At 40.5% G+C, this 13,091-nt stretch overlaps 3 protein-coding genes across 8 annotated transcripts in view; all 3 read right to left on the bottom strand.

Annotated features, from left to right (window-relative positions):
- Positions 1 to 442: 442 nt before the first annotated feature.
- LOC117556554 (leucine-rich alpha-2-glycoprotein-like) lies at positions 443 to 1,830 on the bottom strand. The gene is made up of 2 exons (XM_034231924.1): positions 1,677 to 1,830; positions 443 to 1,542 (listed from the first exon to the last, which is right to left on the bottom strand). The coding sequence occupies exon 2, from the start codon at positions 1,540 to 1,542 to the stop codon at positions 547 to 549; it is 996 nt and encodes a 331-aa protein (XP_034087815.1). The 5' UTR covers positions 1,677 to 1,830; the 3' UTR covers positions 443 to 546.
- A 1,302-nt stretch (positions 1,831 to 3,132) lies between these two features.
- LOC117556549 (leucine-rich alpha-2-glycoprotein-like) lies at positions 3,133 to 4,738 on the bottom strand. Its single transcript, XM_034231912.1, has 2 exons — positions 4,440 to 4,738; positions 3,133 to 4,179 (listed from the first exon to the last, which is right to left on the bottom strand). Exon 2 carries the CDS (start codon positions 4,175 to 4,177, stop codon positions 3,179 to 3,181), a length of 999 nt encoding a protein of 332 aa, XP_034087803.1. The 5' UTR covers positions 4,178 to 4,179; positions 4,440 to 4,738; the 3' UTR covers positions 3,133 to 3,178.
- A 1,897-nt stretch (positions 4,739 to 6,635) lies between these two features.
- LOC117556533 (rho-associated protein kinase 2-like) overlaps positions 6,636 to 13,091 on the bottom strand; it is a 35,433-nt gene continuing 28,977 nt past the window's right edge. The window contains exons 26-35 of one of the 6 annotated variants that reach the window (XR_004570592.1): positions 12,383 to 12,551; positions 11,919 to 12,140; positions 11,227 to 11,294; positions 11,016 to 11,104; positions 10,807 to 10,885; positions 10,436 to 10,703; positions 9,360 to 9,639; positions 8,358 to 8,433; positions 8,035 to 8,142; positions 6,636 to 7,243 (exon numbers count right to left, since the gene is read on the bottom strand). Coding sequence is in view for 4 of the 6 variants with exons in the window: in XM_034231874.1 (XP_034087765.1) it covers positions 8,061 to 8,142; positions 9,360 to 9,639; positions 10,436 to 10,703; positions 10,807 to 10,885; positions 11,016 to 11,104; positions 11,227 to 11,294; positions 11,919 to 12,140; positions 12,383 to 12,551 (1,257 nt within the window). In the remaining 2 variants the exon portion in view is untranslated. Of the gene's footprint in view, positions 7,244 to 7,899; positions 8,143 to 8,357; positions 8,434 to 9,359; positions 9,640 to 10,435; positions 10,704 to 10,806; positions 10,886 to 11,015; positions 11,105 to 11,226; positions 11,295 to 11,918; positions 12,141 to 12,382; positions 12,552 to 13,091 lie in introns of all 6 variants that reach the window. The other 5 variants (XR_004570591.1, XM_034231880.1, XM_034231874.1 and 2 more) reach the window with 5 other exon arrangements.

Raw genomic sequence — 13,091 nt, 5'->3', positions numbered from 1 at the left:
ATCTGTGATGCAACCAACTCCAAGTGAGACGCATTCGTTGGATTAAGAACTCAATGGAAGAAACTAAAAAACCGAACGCTTTGATTTGTTGCGATTCTTAAACACTACTGATGCCCATTTCATGTCTTGATCACAGCTTTTTTTGGACCATGCTTTCCATTAAGAAAGTATGATTAACAACCTAGTTTGTCCATAGTTTGAATTATAGTCATTGAGATGATGTGCATCACAAATCAATATAACCAGAATATATTAACGATCATCGTTTGACTTGATAGATTTGTTTTGCTGGGATCGTTTAGGTAAATTGTTTCTTAAATAGTTAATTCAACTTTTTTATTTATTTGTTGTTGAGTCTCACGCCACCCTGTGGGCTGACAATATCCCACCAATGGAGAGATTAAGTATAATAAATATAAAAAAATAATGCTGAATAACATAATGATTTGCAAAGTTTTATTTCTGACATACAAACATAAAAAGAAATCATTTGAAATAAGTTTTCATTAAAATGTAAACAGAATTAATTTTGATTCTTTTTCATCACTAATTTTGAATAATTTGTAGTCCTAGCTCATTGCGAGTTAAAGAGACCACTTTCCGGTCTTTAAGAGCTTCAGGTCCTGCACATGTCACCTCTTCCAAAAAGACGACATTCTGAGGATAGACAGTGAGCCACTTCCACAGATACTCCATCTTCTCATCGCACACCCAGGGGTTTCCGCTTAGGATGACCTGGAAAGACGAGTTTCTGTCCAGCAGCCCCGGGGGTAAATACTGCAGCTGATTCCGATTGAGCAATAGAAGCTGAAGATGCTGAAGACCGTGGAGAAGTGTCTCCGGCAGCTCTTGGAGACGATTCTCCTGTAAGAACAGTTGTGATAGTTTGGCGTTGTGGGAGAACGTTGTAGGTTTCAAGGATCTTAATTTGTTACCAGCGAGGTTCAGTGTCTCCAGGCGGTGCAGGTTCTTCAGGACGCCAGGTTGTAGGTCTTGCAGATTGTTGTCACTCAGGTCTAGATTCTTCAGGTTGGCCAGTTTCTGAAGCAGAGCGACGGGTACACTTGTTAAAAGATTTCCAGACAAGTCCAGCCAGGTCAGGCTACTATTGCCAAAAACCCACTCAGCGTCAGCAACCTCAATCAGGTTATTCTTCAGCACAAGACTCCGAAGTGAAGCGTGGCTGAAGACATTTGGAGGAAGATTAACCAGCTGATTTCCTGTCAGATCCAACTCGTTCAAGTGAGGAACGTTCTTCAGTAGATCGGAAGGAAGGCTTGTCAGGTTGTTGTGATACAGCTGGAGGTTGTTTAAAAGGGGCACAGCGCTCAAATGGCTGGCTGTGATACTGCTGAGTTTGGTTGATTGGATTGATATTCGACTGGTGTTGGAGGGTAAACCGGCTACAGGGAAATTCATAAGGGAGCTCTGGCTGCATAGCACCTCTGCACCTGAAGGTGGAAAGGAACAGGAGCAGAGATCGGGGCAGGAGTGGGCGCATCCAGCCAGTGCAGAGAAGGTAAGGAACATCCACAGGTTCATCTTTAAAACACAGAGTAAACATTCAGTGTGAGAAGCAGATTCACACAGGATCACGCAAACATTATTCTCAAAGGGTCACGACTCACAAGTAATATCACTGCATTGTAAAACAAATCATAAATGCATAATCTTACCTTAAGGGCACGGGAGAATTCCTTCGATTGTTGATCACAGACTGGGTTTTTATAGCCGAGTGAATTTGTTCCCAGAAATGAGTCAGAACAAAATGTTGCAAGAGGCAAACAAAACCAAGCAAACAAACCAGCTCATCAACCAGTGAGTGGTTACTTTTTCTGTTATTTCCAAAAGTAAAGATGTTACCACACACACAAATCAATATTTTCTTTTCCCACTCCTGCCTGATTTGTATGCAGCAGTACAGTATATAGTATTGCGTGTCTTTGATGCGGGCAAAATAACAGAATGAATGAGGTATTTGATTTGACCCTTCAATCCTTTTTTAATAATCACACAATGTTGGTGTTTACATTTCACTTTTAAAGAGCATACACAACTAACAGGCCGACATTACTAGACCATTTTCTTACTTGCTGAGAGTTATAGGGAAGATCAATTAAACTAATCTGTCAATTCATCGTGAGGCTTCAGACATTAGCTAATTAGCTTATCTTAATCCTAATGACTGATTTTAAATGCAATTTTCTTAATGTCTTTCGTTTTTTGTAAAGCACTTTGAATTGCCTTGTGTTGAAAGGTGTTATATAAATAAACTTGCCTTGCCTATCTTAAATACTGGAAACAAGGGGAAACAGCTCTGTCAGAAATAAGCATACCAGCACCTCTTAAGCTTATTTATTTAAGGTATACTTGAACCACAAAATGATCATTTGGATAACAATTGCTCGCCCTATGTTTTCTTGAACTTTTGGAAGAACATTTTCTTTTTTTCCTGCTGCTACCGAACTTGCTGCTGCTAGCTACAGTACAGTTCAGGTTGATTAAACGGTGACATGACATGAAAGGGAGCAAGGTCATTGGACAGAAAAATTACAAATTAATTTAGGTTGCTTGGTTACTTTGAAGACTGCGTGAACCGGTCAATGCCATTGGGGCCCCACAAATATATATATAAAAAAAGAATATAAAAAAAAAAAAAGTTTAAAAAAAAGGAATTTTGTTGTTGTTGCATGGGCCCCTTGCCGGCTCTGGGCCCCGGTGCGTTGCACCGGCTGCACCATCGATAGTTACGCCACTGGCTTTAACAGTCTCACACTTCTCGTTTCTTGTCAGTGCGAGTCAACAGTGGTTTAAATTGTATGCAAAGTATTCCCTTCACACATATCTGGTTTGCTAACCTCATACAAAATGGTGATGATTTGATGAAGTCTCATGGTGTTTGTAAGGGAATTCGTCAAATATAGCCAAGTTTCCCTCTGTTTCCAGCATTAATGCTAAGCTAAGCGAAATGTCTTGTGGCTGTTGCGTCATATTTGGCTTAACCCATTTTGAGCGCAATTAACAGATCGACAGCAATTCTTAGAAGCTTTCTTTACTCGCACCATATTCAATAATTCATTTAGGGATATTGACAAAAGAACATGTTTCAGTGATTGTAAAATAAGACAGCTGAACTGAGTATATCATTTAATAGATTTTAACCAGCATATGGAAACATTTAAGACCACAGATTTAGTTCACTTAATGTCAGCAACATTAGTGAGCGCCCCGCCAGAGGCTGTGGGCGGGAACATGTGATGGTCTCTGGCAGGAAGACCTTCTTCTTGTTCTTCTGAAGCCACCTCCAGAGGTACTCCACCTTCCCGTCACAGTGCCAGGGGTTGTTGGTCAGGTCCAGCCCCTCCTCGTCCAGAGAACTCAGGGGCTCCAGCAAACCTGCAGGGATGTGGCTCAGCTGGTTGTCATCCAGGCTCAGGTGTCTGAGCTGAGTGAGCTCTTGAAATACGTTTTGGGGGAGTTTGTTGAGTTTATTTCGAGAGAGGAACAGATATATGAGGTTACGGGTGCTATGGAGTACGGATGGATCCAGGGTTTCGAGCTTGTTGTTTTGCAGGTTCAGCCTCTCTAGTTTGGTCAGTGGGACCAGAGAATCTGCAAAAATCTTCTCCAGACGGTTGTTGGCGATGTCCAGTGTCTCCAGGTGGGGCAGCTTCTGAAGCAGAGCAGTCGGGACCTTCGTTAGACTGTTCCCAGATAAGTCCAACCAGGTGATGCTGCAGTTATCAGGGAGCCACTCGGCCACCGCCATCTCAATACGATTATTCTTCAGCACCAAGTTCTTGAGCGGGGCGGGGTTAAAGACGCCTGCAGGCAGGTCGCTCAGTCTGTTTCCTGTAAGATCCAACGTGTCGAGGAGAGGAACGCCTCTGAGGAGATGAGGGGTGAGGCTCTGCAGGTGGTTACTGTACAGGTGCAGCCCTCGCAGCCGAGGCGTGGCGTTTAGGTGCTGCTCGGAGATCGAGGTGATGTTTGTAAACTGGATGGTCAGAATGGTGGTGTTCTTCGGTAATCCCTCTGAGGGGTACTCTGTCAGGGGAACTGCATTACAGACCACCTCAGCTCTTCTGTGGTAGCATTTGCAAAGTGGCGGACAGGAGAGAGCGCCATGGAAGGAATATGCAAAGCAGAGGAAAGCGAGGGCACACCAGGACTTCATTTCTAGGAGAAGAGGACACAGAGTTAATGATCAAGAAAAATAACATAAATGGATCAAATATCTCGATGTATTTCAGCACTGCAAAACATACAAATTATTTCCAGTGTATGATGTTAATGCACATAAACAACAAAAATAAAACGTATGTACATTAGAGTAAAATGTATGTACACGAGTAACAAAATAAGACTTGTGTTAATAATAATAGAAGTTTTGTCCATATACAAGATTTTGATTCCCTAAGTAACAAAATAAAACTTACTGTGGTTTTCCAACCGCTCCTTATATCAGATTCAGCAGCAGTCACTTGCGAATGATTGAGTCATTTGAGGAGAAGAATCTCCCGATGTAATCATTACTTATTAAGTAAACAAGGACGCGCTCAAAACAGTCATTTGTCAAGGACAGGCAGTTGCAACAGATTGTGAGACCTGCAGGGAAAGTACAAAACCTGGACACTTAGTTTATGTTGGTTTATTGAATAACATTTTACATTTCTGATAATTGTCAAGTAGCCTATGATGTTTAAGTGTGTGCTTTAATGTGAGCATATGAAGTTTATGATTATAATAGTTTGCCACGGAGTGAAATACATGTTTACATTATTTTGCACTTTGGATTTTTATATGGGAAGGAGGAAATAGGGCATAGGTAAAAATCATCCATGTAAAATGAGATCAATTCGATTTAATTTGCTCAAAATGTTAGTAGTATTCAGATACAGCAATTATCATTTTAATAATGCAGAAAACACAAGGCAGAAAAATAGCCCCTTAATAGAATATAATTGTACTATTGAAGTAAATCCTGTTTTAATTAGCTCATTGTTTCCTTAATTTATAATGAATCATTTTGTATTATCTTCATGTGTTGGATATAAAATCATAGGTTAAGAGTAAATAAGTAAAACTACTGAAGTAGAATAAAACATACAATATTTCCCTCCCAGATAAAGTAGAGTAGCAGCATGAAATTGACCTCAAATTAATACTTGAAAACAGTTTTGACACTCCTGAAAGAAATACATTTTATTTTCCGAAATGTAAATACAAATCTATATAGAAAGTGATGAGTGAAGGCTGCGTGCCACATGAGGTCACCGCTGTCGGTACAGCAGGTTTCAGGGTATTGAAGCAGAGCATAGAGTCACACGGCTGATAGACAGAATGGATCAGACTTGCAGTATGAAATATGATTTCAGCAGATGGGCAACATGACGAACCATTACATTATGTATGATGAGTGCCAGTTGGCTTTAGGCTGTTCTGAAAGATTTATTTCAGCCGAGCCCACTCACTCCACGTGCACTTGCGAGATAGACAGACCTATTCTGGTATAGTTCAAATAGTTTCCTAAAATACACAGTAGTCCGATCTAACACCTGCCAAGGATCACCGCAGTGTTTCTATAACATTCTGTGTTTATAATGTCATTGTCTTTTTTGGTATTCTTCATTTTATGACCTGAACATTCAGTATTGTACAGTCTAAAATACAGATTAGTTTTTAATGAGTATATCTTTAGATGACCAAGATCTCACTGATACATCACAAATAATTTAGGTAGAATGTATTGAGTTAAAGGAATTATGCTTTTTTGGGCTTTCCATTTCCTGTAGTGTGTTTTTATAGGTTTTTTTGCACGCTGGTTTGCAAAGTCTACAATCCCAAAGTTCACTCCAGAGGGAGTTTCTCTCCCCCCCCTGCCTGAAACGCCTCCATTTGACTCCTTTGTTTACTTCTGTGACATAGTGACATCACTAAATAACACTCACTCTTATTTTGGCTAGCGATCCAACACATTATACGGGGTTGGCTAAGGGGTGAAACCTCGGTTAACCAATCATAAAAGAGCTAACAAATCAAAGTTGAATGGACTCTGGTTTCAGACAGTGGGGGAAAAGAGGTGCTGCATGAGAAAAGTAAAGCACATTTTGAACATTAAAGCATGTCACAATAAAGGCACAAAATACAAATATGAACCTGGAAATTAGCATATTAAACAATCATGATATGTTTAGGGAGCTTTAAAGGGGCTTGTTGGTCACAAGTTTCACATATCAAGTATTCTTGCTAAGCTAACCGGCTGAGTGGTATGAAGCGAATAAATGTATTCCCCAATATGTCAAACTATTATTTGAACAATGAAAACAACTGAAACTGAATTAACTGACACTACCTTACTATACAGAGAAGCAGGGGAAAAGGTTTTCCCTTAATCTTCCTGTCAAAAACCCCAAGACAAACTCATTCAGTAGCCATTTCATTTACTCCCGCTGCTTTTGATGTGATTATAGTGCAGGGAGGAGTTTTTGTATTAAACCTTGAAAGGTTTCAAACAAGACATGAATACACCGATTACATCTTTAGGGTCATAGTCATGCTTTGTTATATCAAGACAAATCTCTCAAACCTCTACATTGGATTTCAAACAATACATACAAATGAATTACTCATTATTAGGGTTACAGAACTTTATTTAAATGTCATTGTCATGAATGGCGAGAAACGAACACATGGTTTCTATTCAATTCACATTATTCTGTCGTATGTTATACAAGTCTACTTTGTGTAATGAAAACCTTATTCATTTATAAGGCAAGCATACTGTATAATGTGCTGCTGACTGACATCCATAAAAATAATCATATTCTATGAGCTACGCTTTCTGTGTTACAATACACAGACCTCTTGATCCTATATACAAATGTTCACACACATGCCTAACAAACATAAATCCATGTCATCCACTGCATCTGACAGAATAAAACGCCCATGTTAATTCATGATGGTTATAAATAAAGCACTTTTAATCCGTTTTTTAAAAACTTTTTCTTTGGATGTAGTCTCACTCTAATATGACTGCTCATTTTCATCTTGTTAAAATGACAAAGGCAGCCTCAGTTCTCATGACGACAGCCAGTCTCTGTGAATGTTTCTGTCCATGATTAGCAGGGTTCTTTTCAGTCTACTGCCCTGATGAAATAACACATGAAGGCACTGAGTCCAGACTGCGGGTGTTTATCCATAAAGATGAAAATACACATCTTTGATGAGCCAGGGTTAACTGTGAAGAGAGAGAAAATGGAGAGAAAGAAAATGATGTGAACACCTGGTGATGCTACCAACAGAATGGCTGGACTTCAAAAGGCACACCCACACAAGATCCACACATATTAAACCAGGAAGCTTTCCAGTAGCAACACAATGCATGAGTAAAATGCAAAAAGAGCAGACGGATTCATCTTCAGTCTGCATGTTAGAAAGATGTTAAATATTAAAGCATTTTGTGATATATGCGTATTGATTTTTGCTCACAGTTTAATGAGAAGATTGATACCACTCACAGTAGTAAAGTAAAGATACAACCAGCAGACATATAGCTTAGTAAAAAGACTGGAAACAACTAGCCTGGCTTATTTTATTCTTAAATAACTTTTTGCTTGAGTGAGATAGAGTGCTGGTAGGCAAAATGTGTAACCTGTGGACGGGCCAGACAAGCTGTTTACAGTCTTCATGCTAAGTTAAGCTAACTGTCTGCAGCTTCTTATTGAATGTACATATATGTGTCTGGTACCATCACTTACCTTTTTGCAGGAAAGTGAAGTGTATTTCCCCAAATTACCAACTATTTCTTTAATATTTGACTTCCTTCAAACATGCAGACCAATCCTCAAATCATTATTCTCAAAAATGTCAGCTTAGTGCAGAAATAATTGTTACTTTTGTTGTAGACATGATGCCATTCATAGAGTTCATGTTTCCACTCAGCTGTCAATTTAGAAATCACAACAAAGCATGTCTCTGTCTCCAGTAAGGCTGCCTGCACACGGCAAACACATGCAGAGGTCCAGTTACCCTCTGACCCCCCTCTTTCACTTCATTCAGAAGAACATATCATCATCATCATCATCATCGTCATCATCCAATGGCCAACTCCAGTCTCTGAGGCCGAACTCAAGCAATCTGAAAAGTAAGTATGAGGTTTACCGAAGGGTCAAAAGCCTATCGAGCTTCATAAACTGCCAGGGTAATACATGCCCGGTTCAGCAGGGGGCAGTGTAGAGCTGCGAGGAGTTAACCGACTGATTGAGTCGACTTGTTATACCGGGGTGAGTGTTAATGGCCACGGCAGCACATCGTTATGGAGACGGACAGGCGTGACAAGCTCTGTTACTTACAGTCTCCCAGCATGAGAGACGTTAGAAAGGTGGGGTCAGAGGTCAGTGGAGGATGATACGGAGCATGGGGCCAGCGCTGAGGGATGAGAGCCAGTTAGGTTGTGGAGGAGAAAGCAAACTTTTACAAGATGGTGGCAGTTAGCAACGCTTAAAATGGTTTCCTACTACTATTAGGTTGTTACTGACGTTGTGAGAGGCCATGTTTGAGCTGCTACATCGTTATGTAAATGGATCAGGAATCTTAAAGCAACACATTGGTGAGCCACAGATTTAGGCCCCTTTAAAGTGCACAGGATTTAGAATCATCAAAAGAGAAAACAAGATTAGGGTTTTTGTTAAGATTGTTGATTCAGCTTTTTCAGAAAAATACAATTATATTTTGTAAAATAAGCAAAGATATAAAGCTTTTCACCCTGATATTTGGACACACAAGAAATGTTTGTCTATGCAAAAGGACCATAAATAAAGGCATTTTGTGACATTAAAAGGAAATTAGGAGATTAGCAGATTAGTTGTCCAAAGGTAAATGCATTGTAAATGGTAACTTTATAATGACATTTAATGTTTTGGTATCTGACATTTAACAATCAAAACATAGAAAATAATAATAAAATAATTCCTGGAGTTTTACTATCACAAAAATGACTTAAGGTTGTATTGGGTACAGCTACGGTATTTCACCAATTTGTCTTCACATGAATTAAACGACAAAGCGACTCCTAATAAAAACTGTTTTTGGGGAACATCTCACTGTGTAGGTGGCTTTTTTCTTTATATAGCTTTTCCCTTGTTGCCAACATACCTGCTATAATAATGCAAAATGAATTTCAAAAAATGGTAGAATTATTAAACCTGAAAATAACAAGTGCTACATTTCCTCCATATTGAGTTTAACATGACCATATCGTGGGAAAACAGTAATTCAAGCCATGTTAACACTGAAAACAAACTGAGTTTTAATATAAGTACATCTGTACGCAGTAAAATGTTCCTTGTCCTCACCTGGGCTTCCCTGAGGACGGCTGCTGTCTGCTGGGCTGGATCTTAATGGCTCCGCGATGGGCCGACAGACGAGGCGAGGCCTTGGGTGAGGGTCTCGGGGAGTTTCGAGGAGACAGGCGTGGCGGTGCGTCAGGGTGGTTGTTTTGTGTTGCGGCAGGAGGACTAATGGTCGGGTGTTTCCTCGGGATGCGTTTGAGGAGGTGGGCGACCCAGCGCTGCTGCTCCTCCTGAGAGCTGGTCAGCAGAAGCAGCTCTTTGGCAGTGGAGATGTCATAGTTAACTGCAGAAGAAAAAAACATATTTGTTAGATGATCTCCGGGAAACAAGCACAATGGTTGTGATGTTCACTTAAAGTGGACCTATCATGCTATATTTGAAAAAAACCTACATACAAAACAAGTTTTTTTTTCAAAATACCAAACAGTTCACCTATTGTAGCCATGGCTCATACTGCTCAAACCCCTCTTTTGAAGCCCTGTTAGAGAAACGCAGATACTGGGTCCTTAGCTTGAAAAAAAAGAAGAAGAGGAGGCGGAGCTAATGCCTGGTCAGAATTCTACCGGAGATAAAGTTACATTCGGTTGTGATAAAACGCCATCCTGTTCTAAACCACATCAAGGATTATTTCTGATACAGTATGGAGCTCAAATGCTTTTTCTCTTGCGGGTTTATCACAAGGTGAGTTCCTTTTTTATTTCCTGCTTTTTAAAACACATGTGCTCTACAGTACAGGTTAGCTCTGAGTGTTAGCGAGGCTTGCTAATGTAAACAAAGACGAGATTACGTCCAAAACACGTCAGGCATTGTTTCTGATAGCAACTTTCTGTGGGTCCGCCGACGTCACCTCGGATGGACACGTCAGTTCGGATGGAAATATGTATCCGCTCGTTGTACACCCGTTTTTTAAAAGATTTGGGTACGGAGGAAAAGAGAGAGGGTTTTATTTTCTGATGCTGCGTGAGTTCCCCGACGCACCGGGGACACATTTATGTATAAAAGACATCACAAAGTGCATTTTGCATGATAGGTCCCCTTTAATGTTGGAGAAACGCTTCTATATGATTGAGCATACTGACCCTTGCAAGGCACAATAACTTCCTCCTTCTTGTCCAGGTGATCTTTGTGGCACTTGGTGTGGCAGCGACGGCACTCGAGGGCCGGCGGGGGTTTAAAAACATTCCACAGGGGCCGGGTGCAGACCTCACAGCTGGACGGGAAGTGGTAGAGAGTGAGTATGAACTCATGGCCCTTGTGAGGGATGAAGGAGGGGCGATCCACAAACGTCCCCGGATCCACTGCCACCTCCTGATCACGTTTAATCTCGCCTTCATTGGCATACAGGATCTGGGGAAAGAAAGGAAAGGAGAAAGTTGAATTGAGAACAACGGATTTATATTGAGTCTGAACAGAGGGAAAGGAAAGAGACGGGTATGTCGGAGCTTTTCACCTGGAATATCATTGGAATTTCTTTGGCATCCGCACGGTACACATCCGTATGAGTGACAGGTCGGACGTGAAAAAGTTTTCTATAGCAGGAAGAGAGATTCACTTGATATGGACCCAGGATAATACGTGTAATCAATAGGAATACATAAATGTGTAGCAGCATCAAGTATTCTAGTATTACATGTTCAAACCATGCTTTATATAACTCACTCGATGTCCAGGGTCATGAAAGGATTAGCCTGCTCTCGATCCAGTTCGCTGTTGTAGAACAGGATCTTCTTGCTGCTCACAACTACATACTTTGAAGGAAAAGGAAAAACAAGGGTCAAAAGGTTAGACAGGGAAATTGCTCTATTGGAAATGGTGATTACTAGGAAAACAAATCTGTAGGTATGAGATATAGTGGTGGAGGATACGTTACTTTTTTGTCCCAGCCAAAACGCTTTGTGTTCTTGGTAGGAAGGGAAATCCAGCCCTGCAACCTGGAGTCTAGTTCGAGGAGAACAAAACAGGAAGATGTTAACACAAAGAGAACAGCCTTTTAATCATGTGAACCACTTTAAAAAAAACACCTTGACATTTTGAAATGGTGGCATTTCCTTCAAACAGACCCTCATCACTTAAAGAAGGAATGATTCCTCACTAAAACGTAAGGGCAAGTGGCAGAAAGCTCCAAGGAATATAAAATCTCTAATTAAAAAAACGAAATTCTCCAGCACACAACGTGGCAGGTGTCTGGTGAGGAAAAACAAACTAAAATGAGCAGGTTTCAACACACTCAACACACTTCACCAACTTCCATTTTTTTCAGAGGAATAAATTAGACCAAAACGGGCCAGCATCACGCTGTGAGTATTTAATGTACGTGTGCAGTGAGCATTAAAAAGGATTAAAGCACAGCAGAGACAGTGACAAGTCAAGAGTAAATGGATTAGCAGAACATTTGCAAGGTTGAACCAGGGTTGAGGGTGCAGTATTTCTTTCTCAATTTAAATCTTTATTAACGTCCAATTTGAAAACATGGACATTTTAATGGATAAATAATGATATTAGGTCAATTTTAAAAGTGTTATTGCATCCCCATCCCAGGTTTGAACTGCCATGCAGCGTCACCTGCAGGTTCAGCCTCAGGGGGCTGTTCGTAGGTGAGGGCCAGGGGACGGGGGCCCTGCTCCGCCCTCCTGCCATATTCTTCCTCATCCTCAGAGTCAGAGTCAGAGTCGAAGAGATTGTGAGCAGAGCGAAGGTTTGGCCGGGTGTCGATGCAGACAGATTTGTGTGTGCGCTGGTAGGTGAAGGACATTGATTCTGAGGTTTGTGAGTGAGAAATGCGCACTGTGCCGGACCAGGAAAGGAGAATTTGAGGTGAAGTGAGGACGGGGAACAAGGAAAAAGCATAAAGAGGAAAAGGTCAGAAAACAATTGGGCCTGGAAGAGACTCAAAGTGAAAACAAAGGAAACAGTGAGAACTCAGGAAGAGAGACTGCAGGAAGAGGAAGGAAGGAAGTGCATGCAGGCTTTGAGAATTTGACTAGGCCAAATTAAAGAAGGATGAGCGTAAAGTGTACTTTGTCTACCTGGGTATCCGTCACCCATGTCCAGGTCGTTGCCACTGCTGATGCTGGTGGTGTCCAGAGAGTGAATGCTGAGGGAAGTGATCTGACACCGGAGCTGCTCGATGTCGCTGTCTTTGCTGTCCAACGTCATCTGAAGCTCCAGACGCACCTGGTTCTCTTCTGCTATCAGCTGAGAAAAAGACACAAACTATTGTTTAATTGGAGTTCATTGTATTTCCTATTGTTTGCTGTTATAATACACATTAATGTATATATATATTAGGGCTGGACAATTTGGAAAAAATAATTAATTGTGATTTTATTGACTGATATTGCGACTAGGATAGATCCTTTTTGTCTTAATGTACATTATTTAATTCCATATTCTGTTCTTGTACATATCATATTCTATTTACATGTATATCGATTTTTTATTTTTTTATATATGTTGCATTGTTAGAGGAGCTCAGGTCAGAATAATTTCATTGCCATTTCTACAATGTAGCTTGTGTATGTGCATATGACAATAAAACCGTTGAATCTTTCTTTTTTAATTGCCACATTAATCTCATTATCATTGAAAAACATATCAAAATTGACATGGTTTCATTTTTTAAGAGAATCTGTACCAAACATATGTTTTGTTAAGTCTATTTGTAGGCAGCCCAACAATACAATGTTGGTTAATTGTGCAGCCTTAGTATATATTCATGCGATTTGTCGGTGTGCT

The sequence above is a fragment of the Gymnodraco acuticeps genome, unplaced genomic scaffold (genome assembly GCF_902827175.1).
Source record: "Gymnodraco acuticeps unplaced genomic scaffold, fGymAcu1.1, whole genome shotgun sequence".
NCBI lineage: Eukaryota > Metazoa > Chordata > Actinopteri > Perciformes > Bathydraconidae > Gymnodraco > Gymnodraco acuticeps.
This window is presented reverse-complemented; position numbering and strand designations above follow the sequence as displayed.